General features: G+C 35.3%; 1 protein-coding gene across 4 annotated transcripts in view; it reads left to right on the top strand.

Moving 5' to 3' along the window:
- Positions 1-21,250, top strand: part of LOC145685901 (lysosomal acid phosphatase-like) — a 73,831-nt gene that overhangs the window by 31,678 nt on the left and 20,903 nt on the right. The window contains exons 1-3 of one of the 4 annotated variants that reach the window (XM_081758652.1): positions 7,218-7,462; positions 10,018-10,119; positions 12,400-12,636. In XM_081758652.1, the coding sequence (XP_081614778.1) occupies positions 12,415-12,636 (222 nt within the window). In that variant the 5' untranslated portion in view covers positions 7,218-7,462; positions 10,018-10,119; positions 12,400-12,414. Of the gene's footprint in view, positions 1-7,217; positions 7,486-10,017; positions 10,120-12,399; positions 12,637-21,250 lie in introns of those variants that run through there. The other 3 variants (XM_081758650.1, XM_081758653.1, XM_081758651.1) reach the window with 3 other exon arrangements.

The raw sequence follows: 21,250 nt of genomic DNA, 5'->3' as shown, positions 1-21,250 counted from the left end.
TTCGTCACTTGACGCACTTGATATAAAATTTCAAAGTTTATCAAGATTAAAGAAAAATTATCGAATCCAGTCACAGACATTGGGAACATATTTCCATATTCCTGTATTCACACTACTAAATTATTGACCAAATTTCACTTCGTTGAATTTAAGATCACTATTTTTTTTCTAGTATAGATCGTGTAGTCAAAAGATTCTAGTCACTGAATAGTTAGGTTTCCGATCGTAGGGGAAGGATTTGTTTCATAGTTTACTGATAGAAGATTCGTTGGTGGGGCACACTGTTTCGTAGCTTACTGATTTCACTATGATCTCGCAAATAAATTTGGATAAGGATTAGGGTTATTTTTACTTTTCTTACGACCTGCTACTTGTTTTATTTACATGCAGTATTTAACATTATATTCAACTTTAATAGTCATAAACATCAATAACAACTCAACAAAATGTCATTTATTACAATTTACGCGGTAATACTGTATATCACAAATAGTTGGTAAATGTCGGGTGTCAAAAATCTATGGCAACCTAAAACAACCAGGGTAAATACCGAGCCCTTTACATACATACTCGCATATATATATATATATATATTCATATTAGTCAATATAATAAATTTCATTTTAATATCCATCATAGTATTTCGTCGACATTTAATATCTACATAACCTTTTTATATTCGATAAGTATTCATATTTTATTGGCTCAAAATAAACAAAAACCCTGACTATAAAAATTCACTTTTTTCCATCATAAGGTTGCAACATTGTACTTTATATATATAAACCCGATAATCAATAATCATTCTCAATTTACTAAAGATCCGCGTATAAAAAAAATAGTTGGTGTTATTTAATAAGCTGACATAAGAGGTGGAAATACAACAAATAGAGCAGGCACGTAACTTTTAAAACTATGTAAGTACATATATAGATGTATATACAGAAAAAAATCAATGTTATTCGAAACTAGTGGGCCCAAACTATTAATACATACACACTATATGACCAATCAATAGAAATAAAACCAGAAATCAGTAATCAATGGATATAATTTGTACGATCAATGAATAACAAATGTTTTCAGGAATCTGAAAGCATAGTGTACCTTCTCGTCAGTTTCTCTCGTGGTGGATTGAATATCGCGAAAATGGTCCTGAGATGTGCTGCAATACCTCCACGAATTGCATCCCTCGATGTCTCAGTTAGTACATACGATCGAAATAAGTGATATGAATATTGTACGTTTTCATGAGTTTCAGAAACCGGGGGGGGGAGGTTGAAAAATTTGAAAAAAAAAATCTCGAAGTAATGAAGACAGAGAGAGATAGAGAAGAAGGAAGACGAAGAATAGGGGCGCCAAAGACTTAAGTGGGAAATAACTAACGCTACAAAGATAGAAGTCGAATTTCGCTCTCAACAAAAGCCATAGCCAAAATATTCTTAACATGCCAAAAGGGTGGTCTACTCAAATACGTAGACTCAAGGAGCGCCCTGCTGCCAAGGATGCAAGTTCTGTGTCCATCAGATCCCAATCCCACAAGAGTTTGCTTGTAAGATTGAAATCCGATCCCCGTATCCGGCCCAGACCAGCAGGATAAAAGGAGAGGGGGAAAGGGACCAGGTAACTGCGTCCCCAATTTTGAAATCTCTAAGTAAAAAAAATATTCGACCTCTTAGAAAAACTAAGAAGGTTCGAGGACAGTAATGAAACTAGAATAGAAGTATTATCTAAGATATCCCTAACTAATGATTTGCCGAAATAAAAAAAAAATTAAATAAACTGAATTTTGGATCGGTGATTTCTATGCCAAACCTCACCGATGGCTACCCCGCGCAGACATGCCACAGTCTGGGACGTCGTTAATTTCCCTCATCTAATTAAACGAAGAAAAGACATGAAAATACTTAAGGGGACTAGGGGTCGACGTCCGGGTACGCTAATGACATGAATATTAATTTAGTAGCAGTTGATTTAATCGGATAGTCCGAACTGAGTTATATGAACACTGCACAATAAATAAATAAATAAGGTAAGCAACGGAAAAAAAAATCTCGGAGAGGCTATGAATGTTAAAGGTACAAATGACCGAAACCTGTACTTTTCGATGATCACAGGAAATAGCAGTTATTTTTCTTAATTATCATTTCTGTCAACCTTTAGAAGTAATTCCCACATGATGCTACCCTATCTATTGAAAGGCTTAAGATCCGGGGCTGTTATTATGAGGTACTTAAATGCGAAGTAACACACAATTCCCAACTACAATTTACTATCCAAGTAGCAAACTCGGTTGGATGAATGTACTGGTGTAGAAGTCAAAACGCGAGATTTTTTTTTTAGTAAACATATTCATATTTTCACTATATAACATATACTAGGCCTATCCATTTAAATGTAGGTGTCATATCATCTCATTCATATTATTTTATATCATATTATTAATATATCATTACGTTCATTCATTATCTACTAATTTTTGCGCGAAGTAATATTTTATAGACACCCTATTTCATACATTTTACACGCAGGCCATACACATATTTATATTACACACTAATAAATATATAATTATCACAATCTATCACGCTCAAACTACCACAGATAACATTCATCGAACCACGTACTCTTTGTTTCGAAGCACCCAAATTGTATTTACTTCGCAGTTTTTTTTTAAATCATACGTATATTCACTGAAAGTTAAATTGTCAACGATTAATCTATTTCCAATTTGCTGATAAAACTAAAGCAACAATGGAATTTTCTACAGCCACGGGAAAAGAGAATTTAATACTACATTTTGAAACAAACAGTAACAGCATATGGGCTTTACTTCTATTAAGAAAATAGGTATTCTTTATTTCAGTAGATATTTCAATTACTACTGGACCTAGCAAGCTGAAATTTTCAGTACAGTAAGATCTCATGCTATCTTATATGAAGGTATACTCATCTGAACCGAAAACCATGTCCACGGGAAGTAATTTGAGAATAAATGTCCAAAATCAAACAATCTAGATCACTAAGTCACGCGATGTCGTAATGTCAACAAACAATTGATTAGCGAAACCTGACGCAATGGCGCTGTAGTGGAGGCATAATTTACCGTGTACTGAAATATATACTTGTACTCATTAATCAGAAATTTAATATTTACTCCGGTTTAGTATACTTCGAGTTAGACAAATGGTACTAACTTAACGCATATTTATACACTGTCCTAACCGAAAATTCACACACTCACACAAAACTACTAACTACATACACCACTGTTAGTACTATACATAAAGACAACTAACTAAACCAAACATGCACCATTTAATTACATGCATGTTGACGAAAAATACTCCCTTGTTGTTATATACAGTCGGCTCTATTAAACTTAAAGGGGGGCAAAATGAGAAAAGGTAACCCTAGGTCCAATTGACCTGACCAATTGTTTACATAATTATTGCCAAAGATTGATGCCCTGGGGGCACCTTAACGAGGTTTATTGAGGGACCCTTCCCCTGAGAGGGGAAAAGGCCCTAAAACAAACAATAACTAACCCATTCCCCCGCTAGAACTGGTTCAATTTGGAAAAGGGGATAGGAGCCCTTTTAAGCTAACTTAAGCTGCCATTATGATTATTTACATTACAACTATCAAACCTACTACGTACATGCACTTACTGTAAAATAAAAAAAAATCACATCTACCTAATACACGAACAACATGCACTAAACAGGTCGTAATTTCCCTAATCCCTAATTGAGTTTGAAATAAAAAGAAAGTAAAGTCACTATTTCACTTTGTCTATTCTAGCTGGGCAGCAAACATGGCTTCCTAGTAAACAGAACTGGATGTTTCACTAACTTATTGTTTCTTTACGAAAAATGTAGATTTTTTCCCTTTTTTTGGGGCTCCTACACAGCCTTCAATGTTCAACTATGAAATTAAATCAGATTTTTACCTGAATTCTATTAAAATCCTAGTCCTTTTACCGCAGATATGTAGGCGAAATTATAAGCTGCGCCTCGTAAGGTGTCTTCGATTATTCTGATAACATTGCGCCGAAAAAGCCAGAGGTAGGAGAATTCCTCCAATCAGAACGAAAACTTTAGCCGCGGAAATTACAAAGCAAATAGAAATTTGGCAAATCCAGATATAACCGGATCTGAAAGTGACTATGGACTAGTGAGAGGGGGTGAGGGAAAGATTAGGTACCTGACTAAATTCTACATTGGTCTGAAATTAAGAAAATTTATATCCAATGACGGAACTATGTTTCGGTATGACGTCAGAATGGTAAACCTTGTAACTATTCAACTTATATATCCGAAAATGGGATTTACACTTAATCAAAATATAAATAAAATATATTATTCAGTGGGAATATGGTTACTAATGAAACCTTTCGATTCATTATATTTAATTCGAAGTAAAGAGAGTAAATAAATTGTGTAACTAAACCGAAATTGAATGAAAAAAAAATTACTAGGTACAGGGTGCGTAAAAAAAAGTTGCCATTACTTTCAACTGTAATGGTACATTACAAGGCATAGATGGATTTCAATACGTCCATTACATAAACTTACCTTTAGAAGCGAAAAGAATATTCCTAAATTATTTAAATTCAGTTTGGAAAACAGGTAATGTACCTGAAATATGGAAAAAATCGATCATCGTACCAATTCTTAAACCTAATAAACCAAGCCATATTGCTACCAACTATAGACCAATAGCTCTACTCTCATGCAGCCTTAAAATTTTCGAACAATTAATGTTAAATCGCTTACAATGGTACATAGAGTATAATCACTTGTTACCAGACAATATCACAGGCTTTCGTATAAATAGCTCGACTTTTGACTCTATTGGTCCTCTAATTATTGATATATGGAGAGCTTTCCAACAAAAGAAATATCTTATTTTGATTAGTGTTGACTTTCAAAAAGCCTATGACTCTATAAATCTAAATTTATTAATTTCCAAATTATTTAAACTACATATCCCTCAACAGTTCATATTACTTATTTACAATTTATTATATGATAGACACGTACATATTAAGTTGAATAATTCTTATTCAAAATCTAGACGTACTTTTACTGGCCTGTTACAAGGTAGTAAACTCCAACTCTCTTTAACCTTTTCATGTTAGATCTTATTAATTTGTTGAACAAAACAACAAATACTTATCTATATGCGGATGGCCTTATCACATACGAAATAGTGGAAAATTTAAAAATTGGAGTGGAGAAAATTCAACACAATATGCAAAATATAAATCAATGGAGTGCTAAAAATGGATTGGATATTAATTGGGAAAAATCATCATTTACAATCTTTACAAAGAAACGTATAAAATATTTGCCACAAATAAGTATTAATGGGAAACAGCTAAAATTTACGAAACATTTGAAATATTTAGGACTTGATACTACCTTATCCTGGAAGTCGCACCTTCAATATTTAACCAAAGAAGCAACTAAATATCATAATATATTGAAAAGTATGAGTGCCAAAAAATGGGGTATACAACCTCATGTGCTGAATATGATTAATCAACAAACATTAACAGCAAGAATATTATATGGTTCCATGTTTTTTTAATACCAATTATTCAATGTTTTATACAAAAATTCAACAAATTCATTATGATACGATTAAGACAATTTTATCTCAACCAGCCTTTTGTCCAAGGAATGCTATCTTAGAAGCCACAATGAATGTACCGATAGAAATAAAAATATTCCAACAGACGGCAAACTATCCTCAATTATAATTTAAAAAAACTAGGAAACATGGAAATTATAAATCTAAGTAAAAAAAACTTCCTTACCAAAAATCATTGCCATGGATCTATACTGCCTTTAAGAATATAAAAGAATTGCAAGCTAATATAGCAAAAGCTCCAAGTATACCAGCATACTTATTCAATTACAATATTAACTTAATAAAAATTCCAGCCATAATTCCACAATATATACAATATCATAAATTTGAAAACTTACATAACACATATAAAAAACATTTGGCAATTTTATATAGATTCTCTTCCATAAGAATATATACTTATATTCACTGATGCATCAAACCAAAAAAAAAAAAATAAACAAGTTGGCGCAGCCTTATTGATACCGCAGTTATGTATACAGAAACAATACAAACTACCTTGTAATATGTCTGTGTTTGAAGGCGAAGCCTTCGCCATAAGACAAGCATTTTTACTTATTAAAAAAACAATCTTAAACATGCATGTATATGTACGGATGCTTTGAGTGTTATTACAGCACTGAATAATACAAGATGGACTATTCAAATTTCTTGGAATATTTTAAAAATTATATCAATCATTAAAATCTAATGACTTCAATACTATTTTAATTTACACAAAAGCTCATGTAAACATAGAATTTAATGAATCAGTTGACCAATTAAGTAAAGCTGCAGCTAATACAGGCATTAAAACTAATATACAAATTCCTTACTATAATTTCAAATATATTATCAAAAACAAAATAGAAACATTAATTACCCAGTGGAAAAAGAAAAATAGAGAAGGTCCTGGCAAGTATTACTGGAGTTTAGCGGAAGTTAACAATTGGGAAGTGTTAAGTATGTGGTCCAGATCAAAAATTGTGCTATTTTACCGAATAATATTCCACACAGCTTTAACACCAAAAAAACTGTTCTGTATAAGGAAAAAAAGATACAAATATTTGTTGGTGTGGAAAAGAAATTGGTAATCTAAATCATTTAATATTCTACTGTGAAATATTACAAAACAAAAGAAAAAGAGTTTATAATACATTTATTAAATAGCTTCTATACGTTCCCAATTACAGTGGAAATGATAATCACCTCAAGAAATTGGATGCTTATAAAAAGACTCTTACAGTTAATACAGGATAATAACTTAAATCTATAAAATAAATAAATAAATAAATAAATAAATAATGACATGACGTATAATGTGTTACATAGATATATTTAAATTACTTCAAATACTTGGAAAGTTTGGGAAATAACTATTGCCACTATAATTCACTTGTAACAGCATGATCATGAAGAACTAATTTGTGCATTTCAACAAAAGAAAAAAAAACTCAACATTTAAAACTCCCAGTTTTTCCTCTAGCATTCAAATGTGATACAGTACTATTAATACAACCTTATTTTGGACAATTATAGGAAATAGGCCATTTGAATCTATGTTTGGGCCAAAGTACACGGCATTTTACAGATGCCGAACGGAATGGAATGAAAACATTAAATTAACGAGTATTGACATTGATAATAATGTTTAGGCTAACTATATTTAAATTAATTGCGAATCAAACTAGGTTCCATTCAGCCATTAGGAACGAAATAATTTTCTAGATGAATATTTTGAAAGGGATCTTTTTAATACTTCCTTGTTTGTTTCTGTGCTTCAATGCTGAAGATTATGTAAACACGGAACGCTCAGCAGACACCGGTTCGTTGTTATTGCTCCATGTGGTAATTCTAATATCCCTTTTTTAACTTTGAATTTGATGTCCTAACAATAAATTAAATTAAATTCTTTATCTTAAAATAACGAGGGATTGAGTATAGCCCGCTCTCCCCAGTGATTTTTAACGAATCATAGTGATCCTAATGATTCATATTAGTTCATAATGAATCGGAATCACATGTTATAAAGATTTAAGATGTAAATCTTGTGGTAAGGAGGCTTTAGAATAAGTAGTAATAACAGTAGTAGTAGTAGTAGCAGCAGCAGCAGTAGTAGTGGTAGTAGTAGAAGTAGTAGTGGTGGTAGTTAGTAGCAATACTAGTAGTAGTAGTAGTAATAGGAACGGTTAGAAGCCCCGCAGGGGTTGGTTGGGTTCTGTTCTCGATATAAGTAGTAGCCTAGTAATAGTCGGAGTAATAGTAATAGTAGTAGTAGTAGCAGCAGCAGTAGTAGTAGTAGTAGTAGCAGTTAGTAGTAGTGGTAGTAGTAGTAATAGCAGTAGTAGTAGTAGTAGTGATTCTTCCAGTTCCGGTGACAAAGAACTGGGGGGAGGGGGCTGTACACAAGCCATAACGAGTTTCGCTTTATAGTGTGAAACTACGGTATACTTCCAAACTATGCGAATGCAATACTCAAACTCGAAGCAGTACATCCATAACTAGAGGCAGGATAATTTTGAAACTGGTGGGTCAAAATCAGGTAAAAGAACACCATCTTTACAGGAGAAATAAGTTGATGTTACGTAAGGGTAATTACTAACGTAACCTAACGTAACCTAGCCTAAACCATCAAAAACAAAACATACGAAGAAAGTACAAATTTTAAGCAGAGAATTCTGGTCCCCCAAATCCAATAATCCTATCCTAAACTAACCCAAACTAACCTAAACTGACCTAAGCTAACATAAACCATCAAAAAATACAGAAAATAGCAATAAAGTACGAATTTTAAGCAAAAAGTTTTGACTCCCCAGTTCCAAAAATATGCCCTACAGACTGCAACAGAGAAATAGGATCAAAGTCAGAACCTGTTCCTCAGATGCTGAATCTATATTAAAAACCCATCATTCGCTATCTCTTGCTGTTTGCATTTTCGCCGATCCCAAGAGATTCATCCAATACATGGCTGAAGTAGCACTCTTATTAGCCACGTACGGATGACGTCACAAAGATTGAAGTTCAACCTGCTACTATGCGTGTTGCTTTCGTTTCTCTGTTTTGTGTGTGTGCGTGTTTAAAAAGAGAAAGAGGAGATTATCAGTATTATTACTTGTGAAACACATTGCATTATAATTCTTGATTTATGTTCACTTCTTACGCGGTACAAATAAATTATCCTTAAATAAGTCTTTGTCCAAATAAAAGTGTTATAAAACGCACTTCACATGAATGCGTCTACAATTTTACCATTTTTATGAGATCACAGAAATAATATTAGCTTACGGTGCTCACAATGAACACACTGGCTTTTGCAGAAATCTCGCACTTTGTTTTGCAACACCTTCTTTTGATTTCAAATTTACGTACAGAACTTGGGTTCCACTCAATTGATGATGTAAAATTGAAAACGTCTTGACCTTGTTACTTTTACCATGTACAAAAATGTTTCTAAGATTAACTTCACATTACACGCTCCAATTCGTCTTTATTTGCATCCCAAAATAGGTCTGGTTTAGAAGTATTTTGCGGCAAATAGCGTTGTAGTGTCGTTATTGATAAGCCATGATCGCTTCAATTGCACGAGAAATGCCCACGAAACTGAACTAGATGGCCATTATTAGCTAACATTCTTTATGAACCATATAAGGATACCAACTGGAACATACAATGTGAATTGCATTATATTTCGTTGGAGTTTAGCAACACCAAGGTTATATTGAGACATGGACCTACTGCTTCACGTGGAATCCGAACCACATGGGATTACGCCGCGAATCGAATCCGGATTTCCTGGGCCAAAAACGCGTGTTAACGATATAGTCACGATATAGTTCCAGACAATGTAAAGTTAACCCTGCTTTTCTTTAGAATGAATATACCAGGGTCAACTTTACATCGCCTTAAACTTTAAACCAGTGGTTCCCAAGGGCCAGCCTCCTGGAGGGGACTTGAATTACAAGCGAGGGATCATAAGCTGACTATGATAGCGTAATATTTAACACAGTTTAGCGCGAACCTACACAACACCATTAGGAGACCCTAACTCTATTTAGAATTGAGTATTAATATTTGTGTAACACTAACTTAGCTGCTAGACAAATTAAAGAAATGTAAACTAAAATAAATTAGAACCTTTAATTAACCACGATTTTATCCTATAGTTTGCACCAAGCCGAAAACTTGAAGGAAACAATTAGCGCTCCTTAATATAAAATTTAATATTGAATTGTCTGTTTGAAAGGAAGGGGAAAACAGACACATTGAAAAAAAATACGAAATCAATCTCACTAACCACGGCATTGCGTTTTCTACTTTACGTAATGAAACAGTATTAACATATGTTAGTGAATGTGAAATTTAATTTTAATATTTTTATAGTTGTTTCGACATGGAGCGAGAACGCCTAGGACTCCGTACGCTACAGATCCGTACGCAAATAGAACTAAATATTTTCCAGAAGGGTGGGGACAGCTGACAAAGGTAAGTGGCCACTTATTATTATTATTATTATTATTATTATTATTATTATTATTATTATTATTATTATTATTATTATTATTATTATTATTATTATTATTGTTGTTAATTTTGTAGTTCAAGAGACTCTTCCCCAAGTAGCAAGAAAGCTTCCGGCCAGTTGACACGTCCTTGGCTTTTGGCTTTCTACGCTTGCCCTTCCACCGCATGCTTTCATACAATCTGAAGGTCTAGGAATTAATTGTATTTGGTCTAGGAATTAATTCGTGCGGGTGGACAAGAGATGGCGCAACGAACGGAGCGTCCCACAGTTTCGTGTATCCACACATGTGTTGCAAACCCCTGTCATCGCGTATCGTTCGTAGTATAGGGCAGTGGATTAAAGCGTCAACAACACCAGTTTGTAGTTAAGTGAACATGGCGCAATTTGTGCCTGATAAAGTGTTTTTGCGGGGTGTCCTGCTGCATTACTTTAACATGCAGAAAAGTGCGACTGAAAGTCATCGTATTTTGGTGGAAGTGTATGGTGACCATGCTCTAGCTGAGCGAACGTGTCAGAAGTGGTTTGCACGGTTTAGAAGTGGTGATTTCGGCTTGGCAGACCAAGAGCGAGCTGGACAGCCCAAAAAAAATTTCAAGACGAAGAATTGACAGCATTGCTCGAGCAGGATTCGTGTCAAACGCAGGAACAACTTGCAGCAGCATTAGGCGTTGATCAAACAACAGTCTCCAAACGCTTGAAAGCCATGGAAATGATTCAAAAGATGTCACATTGGGTTCCACATGAATTGAAAGACAGAGACGTTGAAAGACGAAAAACCATTTGCGAATTGCTGCTTCAACGACAGAGCAGAAAGGGGTTTCTGCATCGAATTATTACGGGTGATGAGAAGTGGATCCATTACGAGAACCCTAAACGAAAAACGGCCTGGGTGAAACCAGGTGAACCAGGTCCATCACAACCAAAACGAGATATTCACTGTGCAAAGGTTATGCTGTGCATATGGTGGGATATGAAAGGTGTGGTGTACTATGAGCTGCTGCAACCGGGTGAAACTATGAATGGAGAACGTTATCGACGACAATTAATGCGTTTGAAGCAAGCTGTGGCCAGAACACGACCAGAATGGGAGAACAGACATGATAAACTTATTGTTCAACATGATAACGCTCGCCCACATGTCGCAAAACCGGTCAAAACCTATTTAGAAAATGTCGGATGGGAAGTTTTACCCCACCCGCCGTATTCACCAGACGTTGCTCCTTCGGACTACTACTTGTTCGATTGCATGAACAACGATTTGATTGGACAGCGGTTTACTTCTTCAGAAGATATCGAAACATGGGTCTCTGACTGGATCGCTTCCAAGAATGAGGACTTCTTTCGCCACGGAATCCGTACATTGCCTGACAGATGGGCGAAAGTGGTGGCTAGCGATGGACAATATTTTTCTTAAGGTATTTATGTATTTTGTGTTTGTACTACAGCTTCAATGTGTGCGTACCAACCGCACGAATTAATTCCTAGACCAAATACTTGCAAGCGATGCTTTAGATCCGTCGCAGAGCGTTATAGTATCGCTGGCCGTTCATTGGGCATTGACTTGCCGCCATCCTAAAACGCTTGCCTGAAGCTTGAATAGAACACTAAATGCAAGGTTGCCCCCATGTAACTTCGTTACTGGAATCCAGCTTGCGGCATTCTTTCACGCTTTTCAATCAAGCCGGATGTAAGCTTGTAGACTTCCAATGCAAGCTTACAGCAAGCGATTTGCAAGTTGTCCCTGCTACTAAGGTTACTTTCAGCGTCATTATTCGGTGTCAATTAAATTTCTTGACAACATTTCTTAGATAATTTTTACTCTTAGTTTTTGTGAATGCGATATTTCTTTTGAATTTCAGTTTCTACTATTTATTCACTTGACAAACGTTTATAAGTTAACATTGTATGCACAGTCAGCGACAAAAGTTCTTTCTATTTCGTTAAATTTATTTTGGAAGTAACGGTGGTATGGCTGGAATGTACAGAAAGTTACATTCTTTTTAATTTACTGAAAAGTATACTCAAGTTGTCCTACCATTCTGAAGTTATTTACGAAACTAATTTAATTTCATCAATCGAAAACAACTTTTGTCGCTGACTGTACAAGGTGATAGAACGTTAGATAGTGATAGAACGAGAAAGAAAGCTAATGTAACATTTTCACTTTAGAATGTTGTAGATAGATTTGTCGTAGATTTTTAATAAATATAATGTTAAAATACGGTATTGCTCATAATCAGCTAGGTAAACAGCAGATGTTTGATGTCGGTTGCTGTATACGCTCTCTATATTCTGACTTTGTGACATCCTATTCGCCCGAAGATGTGTATGTGACCAGCAGTGATTTGGATCGTACCATAATGAGTGCATCGTGTTTTCTGGCTGGTCTCTTCCCACCAGACAAGAAGGAAATGTGGAATCCCAATATTCTGTGGCAGCCGATACCAATTCATACTATTCCAGCTTGTATGGATAAGGTAAATATTGATAATGTTTACTCACATTCTACAATGAATATCTTAAAAATGCTAAGAGATGGCTATTTGTAAGAACTGTTAGAAAAACATCGAACAGATGTTGACGTATGCATGTGTAAACACGTTATGCACATACGAGGTGTGTTCAAAAAGTATGGAACCTTACAAGTATTTTCTCCCTCGTAAACCAGTGAAACCCGGGAGATTTTCTTCAGTGTAGATGTAGAGGGGCCACTCATTTACAGTGGTGATGAACTTTTCCCACAGGATGAAAGTGTCAATCGCTGACAGTCGCCCAAGAAGTGAAGACGTTTAATGAATGGTCGTCGGATTTCAGTTTTTTGTAAAATGACAAAGAAATAAGAGCAGCGATGTTGTATCAAATTTTGCCTAAAGCTTGTCGATATCCAAGCGGAAACCATTCAATTGGATCGGTACATTTAGTTTAGAACGACAATTTGGGCATGAGAAGAATGTCCAGGAAATTTTATTAGAGTCTTCATCGCCAAACACAACACTCCTGTATGTCTTCAGGCTCCCTACTCACCCGACATGGCTCCGTGTGACTTTTGGTTATTTCTCAAGCTAAAAATGCCACTAAAAGAGACCCGATTTGAGTCAAGACATCAATGCGGAATGCGACGACATGGTTTCTCACCATTCCAAAAACTGCGTTCCTGAAGTGTTTCCAGCAATGGCGGGAGTGAAGGAGACTACTTTGATTAGTATTTCGGATTTCTAAATCAATAAATGTATTTTTGCCAACGAAAGGTTCTATAGTTTTTGAACACACCTCGTATTTTCACTATTACCATAATATTTCTTTTTAAAACCACATGTGCTTTTATATTGTATTTTCAGCATTGAAGGCTCCAAGAGTGTTCGAACTTCAGGACAACAACAGTTTCTAAGAAGTTTGGTTTAACAAAATTCCTTGATATATGTACATGTAACTGTCTGTCCATGTGTCCCAGAGACAAAAAAAACAAAGGAACTACCTTGTGGATCACCATCAATTTTGGCTAGGATGTGGAGAGTCAAAACTTAGGAATCGAATTTGTTGGTGGAGGTGATCCTATCACCGGAAGTGGTAGAGAAATCATAGTTTAGATTTTAACATTGATTACTATAGAGTGAAAACAATAATACATACCGAGAAACGGTTTCTTGCAATTGATTAAGGCTAGTTTTAGTCGGAAGCATTTTATCGTAGCATCATTTCTCGTAGCAAAAATCGTAACATTGATGTCCTACCGCGTAAAGTAGCGAATGCTATAGCATTTTGTTTGCCATGGCATATCCTATAGCATTTCTTGTCGATAGAACCTGCTCTGTTTTCTAGCATTTTCTCCAGCATTTCTATTCTGACTAGCTGAACCTGCGCTGTCTACTCAGCGCATCGTTCTATTATGACCATGCATCTCCTTCCCACTGTGTATGTCTCCTTACTCACACAAGTAAAGGATAGGAGACTCACAAAGGAAGTGAATTGCTATGTATAGATGTTGGAGTGAGTTTGCACCAAATTTGAAGAAGTAACACGATATCTTGTGCAAATATTTTTTCCTAATAAATCCATACTCCTCCGATGCGCCTCATTTCGTTTTTTGAAGCCTTTGAAGTTGCCAGTATGGAATAGATTTTGCCATTCAGATTTTAAGAGCTTGGGTTTTTGGGGTATTTTTTAATACTTTCAGTCAAGCAGCTACTGCATCATTACTATTTATTCTAGGATCATGGTTCATACTTCATTCTCTTCAGAATAGAGCAGGCTTTCAAATGGTACCACTTACATTAACATACTATATTTGTTATACAAAAAGAAATCTCTTAAAGGTATAGTTTTCCTCCTACATGTTGGCCCTCTTATCTATATCTGAATAATTAGATTTCATCTGATTAAAGAAGAAGAAGAAAAGAAACGTTTGCTTCCATGCATGATTTCCTTTAGTTCTTTTGAATGCAGTTATTCACGGCGCAATGTTGCCAAAACTTCTTATTATCTTGTTTCTGGATCAAAAGATCAAATTTATTTCAGTCAAAAATTTTCTTGTAGGCCTTATATCTGGAGAACTACATATAATGTAGTCAAACCCAAACTATTATCTAACTCAGTATGATGTGCTTATTCCGTAAAAGTATGAAAACTCGATTTACGAACCGTTCAAAACTTTTGTGACCCATGATCCAAAAACTAATTATTGGCAAAGATTGCAATCTTTTGATGTTTTTTTTTTTTTTTTTTTTTTTTTTTTTTTTACCATTCCTAAAGTTCTTGGCCAAGGTGTCAATCTCTTGATCCATTTTTTGGGGGATTTTTTCTAAAATTCTTATTCATTTATTTGTCTGACAGCGTTTAGCACATGTGAAATTATGGTTGAAATCTGCAAGTTGATATTTAAAAAAAATACTAGGGCTATGGGGAAGTATCTATTTCTGAAGGAACTTTTAATAATTTTAAAAGAAATTGTTAAGTATAAACTTGGCTACATTGCGATACAAACTCATTTTTGTGGTGTCTTCCAGTTCTGCGTAATGAGCCTCCAGCACTTTGTAACACATTTTCTATCTAATCTTATCTTTAGGCAGAACAGGAATTCCTGTTCTGCCTAATTCCTTTTCTGTCTTATCTTCGGAGAAAGGGATATTTAGATTTAAGAGAAATTTAATACTAATTATTTTCCTGACAATTGCAGTTGGTTTCAAGACTTCTTGATTTTCTTGTATCATTTCTGCTTCTCTGAAATTAAATTAGCAATCATAGACCATCCATCATTATTTACTACGAGTATATCTACGCGATATCTGTTGAGCATCTACAGCTTCACCGAGGAAATCTTATTTTAAAGATTAACTAGGTGAACATCCAGTTAAGCCTAACGTGGAAACAATCCTATGCTATATTTTAAATTTAACATTATAAGGAAAGGGAAATAAAAACGTCACTATCCGTTCATCATAACTTTACAGTAATAAAACAGAAAAAAGATTATATATTTTTATTGTTTTAGTAAAACGAAATCTATGTGGAATAAAATGTTATTTAATTGGTGTTTCTTACTTGTTAGTAAGGCATTTTCCGTTGTTCAACGATACTCTATATAAAGTTAACCGTGCATTTTGATTATGCACTTCTGAAAAGTGAAAAAGTTTTTCAAACATTTTATAATCATTTTAAAAATTTCAGCATTTTGGTAAGCCTGTAAGTACAGTAGGACGTCGATAATCCGAACGTCAAAAATCCGAACGCGGTCCCTAGGAGCTTTTTACATTTTATCTTAACGCTAGCGATAAACAAACAATAGTGTGTCCGTCGACGTTGTGTGAAGTCAGTGTTTTTACAAAAGTTCATTCATATGTAACTGTTGGTCATACATATTTTTTAATTTTTATTTTATCTTAGGCCTATAAGTTTTCAGGTTCTTCAGAAACATATAATGTAGGTAGCCTTACGTACGGTATTGTAATTACTGTATGTACTAAATAACCACTGTATCGATAGAAGAACATATCATACAGTATATGTAAGCCTAAATGGCATTTTCTTGGTTATTTTCGAAAATCCGAACTAACTGTGGTCCCAATTAGTTCGGATTTTCGACTTCCTACTGTATTACGTGAAATTTTAAATATTTTTGATTATTAAAAAAAATATGGGAAAATACACCAAAAAGTTATCGAACATCTTTGAATTATAAGGATGTGAGAGGGAGAATATTTTGATTTAATGATGAATGATCAACATTTAGTGTGAAAGGTCGCAGACTCAAATGTACGTTCAGGGCGAAGAACAGTAACTTTCGGGACACGGTGGCTCTGTGGTAGAACACTAATGTGTGATCCGAGAAGTCCGTGGTTCCATCCCTGGTAACACGAGATTGTGGTGGTGGACAACATCGTGTCTGTGGGTTTTCCGTATTCTCTCACATTCCCATTCCACCAATTATTTCATATTCGTTTATTTCATTATCACTTTTCTCTTTTAGCTTAAATGGCATAATAATAGAATGTAATGGCATTTCAATTCATTACTACTCTATAATACTTTGTAATCTGTAAAAATCATATTCTGAAATGGTTAGTATTTTCTTAATGTTAACTTATGGTAAGAAACTTTATTTCAAGTTCTTATATAGCAAAATCAGATATTTGACAATGAACAGACAGCTTTCTAATTATAATGGTACGGTACCAAAATCAATAAGAATTTCTGAAAGACTGAAAATTGTAATATTTTTAACAGAAGAGGGCAATCCACATTCCTTGTAATTTGAATTAGGTTATTTGTAAAACACATCAGGTCAGATACCCTATTAACTCCAATAATTTCTAATAATTCAGCATTTTAAAGGCTAGGCAACAAAATAACACTACAAGGAACTTTATGGCACATTCTGCATTTCTTTCTTTGATTTTTCATTATGGAGTGAGCGCCTTCGTAGCTAAGCTTTGGCGAGGGAGACCTGGGTTCCATTCCCGGCGAGAGCTCATGTGGTTCGGATTCCACGTTATTCTAAGCCTGCCATATTTTTTCCATGAGAATACGAGACATGTTCAATCTCTCACTCCCCCCCCCCCTAACTTTCCAGCACAAAACATATTTTTGGAAACATTTCCACTGCATTATTTGAAATGAATACAAGGGAGTAGCGAACAATTTGTTCTCAGGAGACTTTATGCTTCTGGAGAACTCCTATGAATGTTTTGCATTTACAAATGAGATTTTTTTTTCCATCTGAACATGCTACATTATTTAAGAATGTAGCAGACGAAAGAAAATCATGCACCTACAATGTCCTATACCCTGGCCGGCGAACGATGATTTCTGACAGCTCAGCTCGCGAGGACTACTGAGGAGTGCGATGTTGCCATGTGCTTCTCGCGCACGGGAAGAATCGTCTGCTTCCTCGTTGAGGGTGAGAGGGGTGAGTGAAAGTTTGACAATGTGCGGTGGTTACCATGGAGACGCGACAGGTTGTGAGCCTAAGTTTGGTTGACCTGCTGTCTTCTGCTCACTCACCGTGGCCTTGTGCGAAGCTGTCAGAAATCATCGTTCACCGGCCAGGGTATAAATAGACACAATAATGTGCTTTTGTTCTGGCACATTTGAACTTAACATCTTAATACTTTTATGACCTTTGATGTGTAATCCAATAAACTGTAGCTCTGGTTATAATCACTTATCTTCCCTGTGCTTGTAGATGTAGAAGCACTTGAAGTCATCTTATATTTGCTTGTTTTCTGGAGTTGAAGAATGTCCGAACTTCCACCAGTGCAATGGAAAAATTAGCATTGCAAATTTTGCAGTCAACTTCATAGTTTAACTTCGTTGCTTTCAGAGAAAGGCATTTCTCCTCCAAATTGAAAAAAAAGTGCACTTTCGTTTAGGCATTCTTGTTGACACAAAATTGGAACATTTCATTTGAATTATTAATAACAGCTTAGCTCGTGCACTTGATCAAAGATTACAGATCCCCTTGACTGCCAATGGACACTGCGTTGGAAGCCTATTAGCTTGCTAGCTATGAAATCGGAGAGAGTGGTGTGATAACTTGCACCAAGCTGTTTATTCACAGCTTATTGTTCATTCACTAATAACAAGGTTGACAACCAATGTCAGAATTTGCCTGTTCCGACTAAATATACGGGGACGCGGGACATTCGGGTCCAAAATCGGGACTGTCCCGTTTTTTACGGGACGCCTTGTAGGCTTACGTTAATTTGTAGGTCCAGTCTCATATAGCCTCACTGCTGAAAGGGACGTTAAACTCAAAAGCAAAAGCAATTAATTATGGAGTGCAAACAAAAACTCCATTTTAAAGTGCAGTGGGCTTTTGTTTCAATACTATTAAGTGGTATGAATTTTTGAAGTTCCTGATTCAACTCCAGAGCATGTAACTTTATATACACGTTTCTGGCAACCTAGGGCAGTGGCTCTCAACCATTCCGAGCCTAGCTGGGCAAATGCGATTGCCCTGAGCTCCTACCCTCATCTTAAAGGAGCAGTTAAGTTAAAAACAAGTTTGGTGCAATAGAAAGAGTAACAAAAAATAAGAGACCCGTATTTTTTTATATCTTGATAGTCCGTCTCGTTCAGCTTCTACAGGCATTTGTTTTTGATGAATCGTAAATGCTGACGTCACTGGTGGGATACGCGAGAAACTCAATGAGAATCAGCAAGCTGATAAACCTTTAATAAGTGCATTGGATTTAATAGATTGTGTTTTGGATTTGTTAGCAGTCTTGCTCTGTGTTGAATTCTTGAGGGACGTTTTTGTTAGTTGTTTTTCCTACATCATTAGTATAAAAAAGAGTAGAGAGAGAGCAGTAATTACGTTTGTTGAGTGAAAGTGTTTCTTCCAGACATGTTTTTAGGGTGTCACTGTCTCCCGGAGCTCTGAGAGATTCCCCCGGAGGAGACCAAAATAATACGTCTATAATATAATAAATATAATAATACTGTGTAAAAATAATGTACCTCTCCGAATACTAAGTGCCCCCCCCTGGATTTTTTCTGAAAGAATCACTAGTGTGAAGTAGAAAACACGTGTTAGTACAGCGCGTGTTGTGTCTGTGAAGTGAAGTAGAAATGCCTAACACCTGCTGTGTTTTCGGTTGTAGTTCTTGTGCAATTAAAGCTGAGGTCATAAATTATCTTTCCTTACGTTTCTAAGTCGTGAGAAATCACCAGATCGATATAAATTATGGCTCAAGAAAATCAATGGGTAAAAAATGTACCAAATAAAATCACTCGTGTTCCAAACATCTTGAAGAACCTGCCTTCGAGAAGTCAAGTTTACTGAAAGAAAAGTTAATGCTAGTGGCGGATCTAGGCTGGAGCCGGGGGCCTAGGCCCTCCGTTTTTGAATGACAAAATTGATTTAAGCTATTATTTAGATATTTTTGAAAGTTTTTAGTAAACATGATATACATATCATAGTCTGGGTTCTGACTCCTCCTCCCCTGAGTTTTTACCGTCTAGATCCAATTCTGGCTAATGCCAGGAGAATTATTTACACGCAAACTAAGAAAGAATGTTGTTCCAAGTATATTATTGAAAGGTTTAAAATCCGAGCCATTGAACAAGCACCGATCTATGTCCAGTTAGCAACGTACAAATATCGTACAAGACGCAATTGACGGTTGTAGTCAAGACGAGGCATTAGAGGGTAATAGAGACGATGTCACTCATGATTTTGAAGATACTGCTTTAGAAATAAGCTATACAGTGTGAATTAGGGAGTGAAATATACCGGCTTGTAGAAGGAATCAGTGACGATGACTGTTCCTCAAGACATTTATTCATCGTTTAATTTCTCTGTATCATGTGACAATGATGATGAAACGGGTGATGAGAGTTGTTCCGCGGACAGCTATGAGAACAAAAGAAATTTAACCGGTGAAGTGTTTTTCGTATTCTGGCAAACTTTACAGATGTTATTTCATTTTTGCATCATATGTTGCGCTCCTGTACATACCTTGAAGCACAAAATTATAGGGTCAGCGTTAAAAATTGCAACAAAACGTGAAAATGAACATACTTATGTTTGGAAATCGGAAGAATGATTAAAGAAAAGGTTGCAGCAATCTCGTCCGCCATCTATTTACATATTGGTTTCGATTTTTTTGAAACGCTGAACTCATGCTTTATAGGATACGTTTTATAATATTATAAAAACGTTTGTACAGCCCACCATCAGATATCATTTTCTACATGCAGATGATATTTGTAAGTCTTTGCAACCAGTTCTGGAAAAGGAAACCGCACTTAGAACGTGCCACCGCACCTCTCACAAACGAAATGCTTGGCACTGTGTAGTATGTATTGTAAGCCTGCTCTAGCTCCTTGACCACCTATGACGTCATCACAAAATGTTTCTTCCTCTGTTACTTGCTAACGACTGAACGTATCGCGATCAAACAAACACCATACCTTTTAGAATTTTCAACTCTACAAATGGAAATAAATTGTAAAAAATGCATTTCTAAGTCGAACTGCTCCTTTAATGTACAGAGGAGCCACTAATGGACAGAGCTAAATGTAAGATTTGGACGAAGCAGGAAACGACTTCAGTTCTTAAAACGAGCCTTGAAGAATCTACATTGGTATTAGTAAAATAAAGTTTAAACTTTTGATATTTTTTAAAGTGCATAATGGCTTTCGTCATAAGAAAATGGTCTAATAGGTAATGAAATCTCAAACTCCCCCAATCGCCCTTTTTCCAACGCACCCTAGAAATCAAAGGACATTCTGGGTGGTTAATACCCACATTTAGAGGGGTGTTTTCCGTTCCTTTCTAAAATTTACATGCCACGAATACTTTTATAATAACTTACTTTCACTTATATAATCTCCTTCCTTTATTTAATAGTCGTATACACGTCAGTGGTTAAGCTAAACATTTTAATCTCAGTTCTGCCATCTATTAGAGGCTATATATATATATATATATATATATATATATATATATATATATATATATATATATATATATATATATATATATATATATATGTATGTATATATATATGGGATACCCCCTATACCATATACCCTATACCTGTTAAATAATAGTATACCCTAGATATAATGTATACCGTGTATTATATAAAT

The sequence above is a fragment of the Thermobia domestica genome, chromosome 5 (genome assembly GCF_964235325.1).
Source record: "Thermobia domestica chromosome 5, izTheDome1.hap1.1, whole genome shotgun sequence".
NCBI lineage: Eukaryota > Metazoa > Arthropoda > Insecta > Zygentoma > Lepismatidae > Thermobia > Thermobia domestica.
Note: the sequence above shows the minus strand (reverse complement) of the source record. Positions and strands in the feature narration are given on the sequence as shown.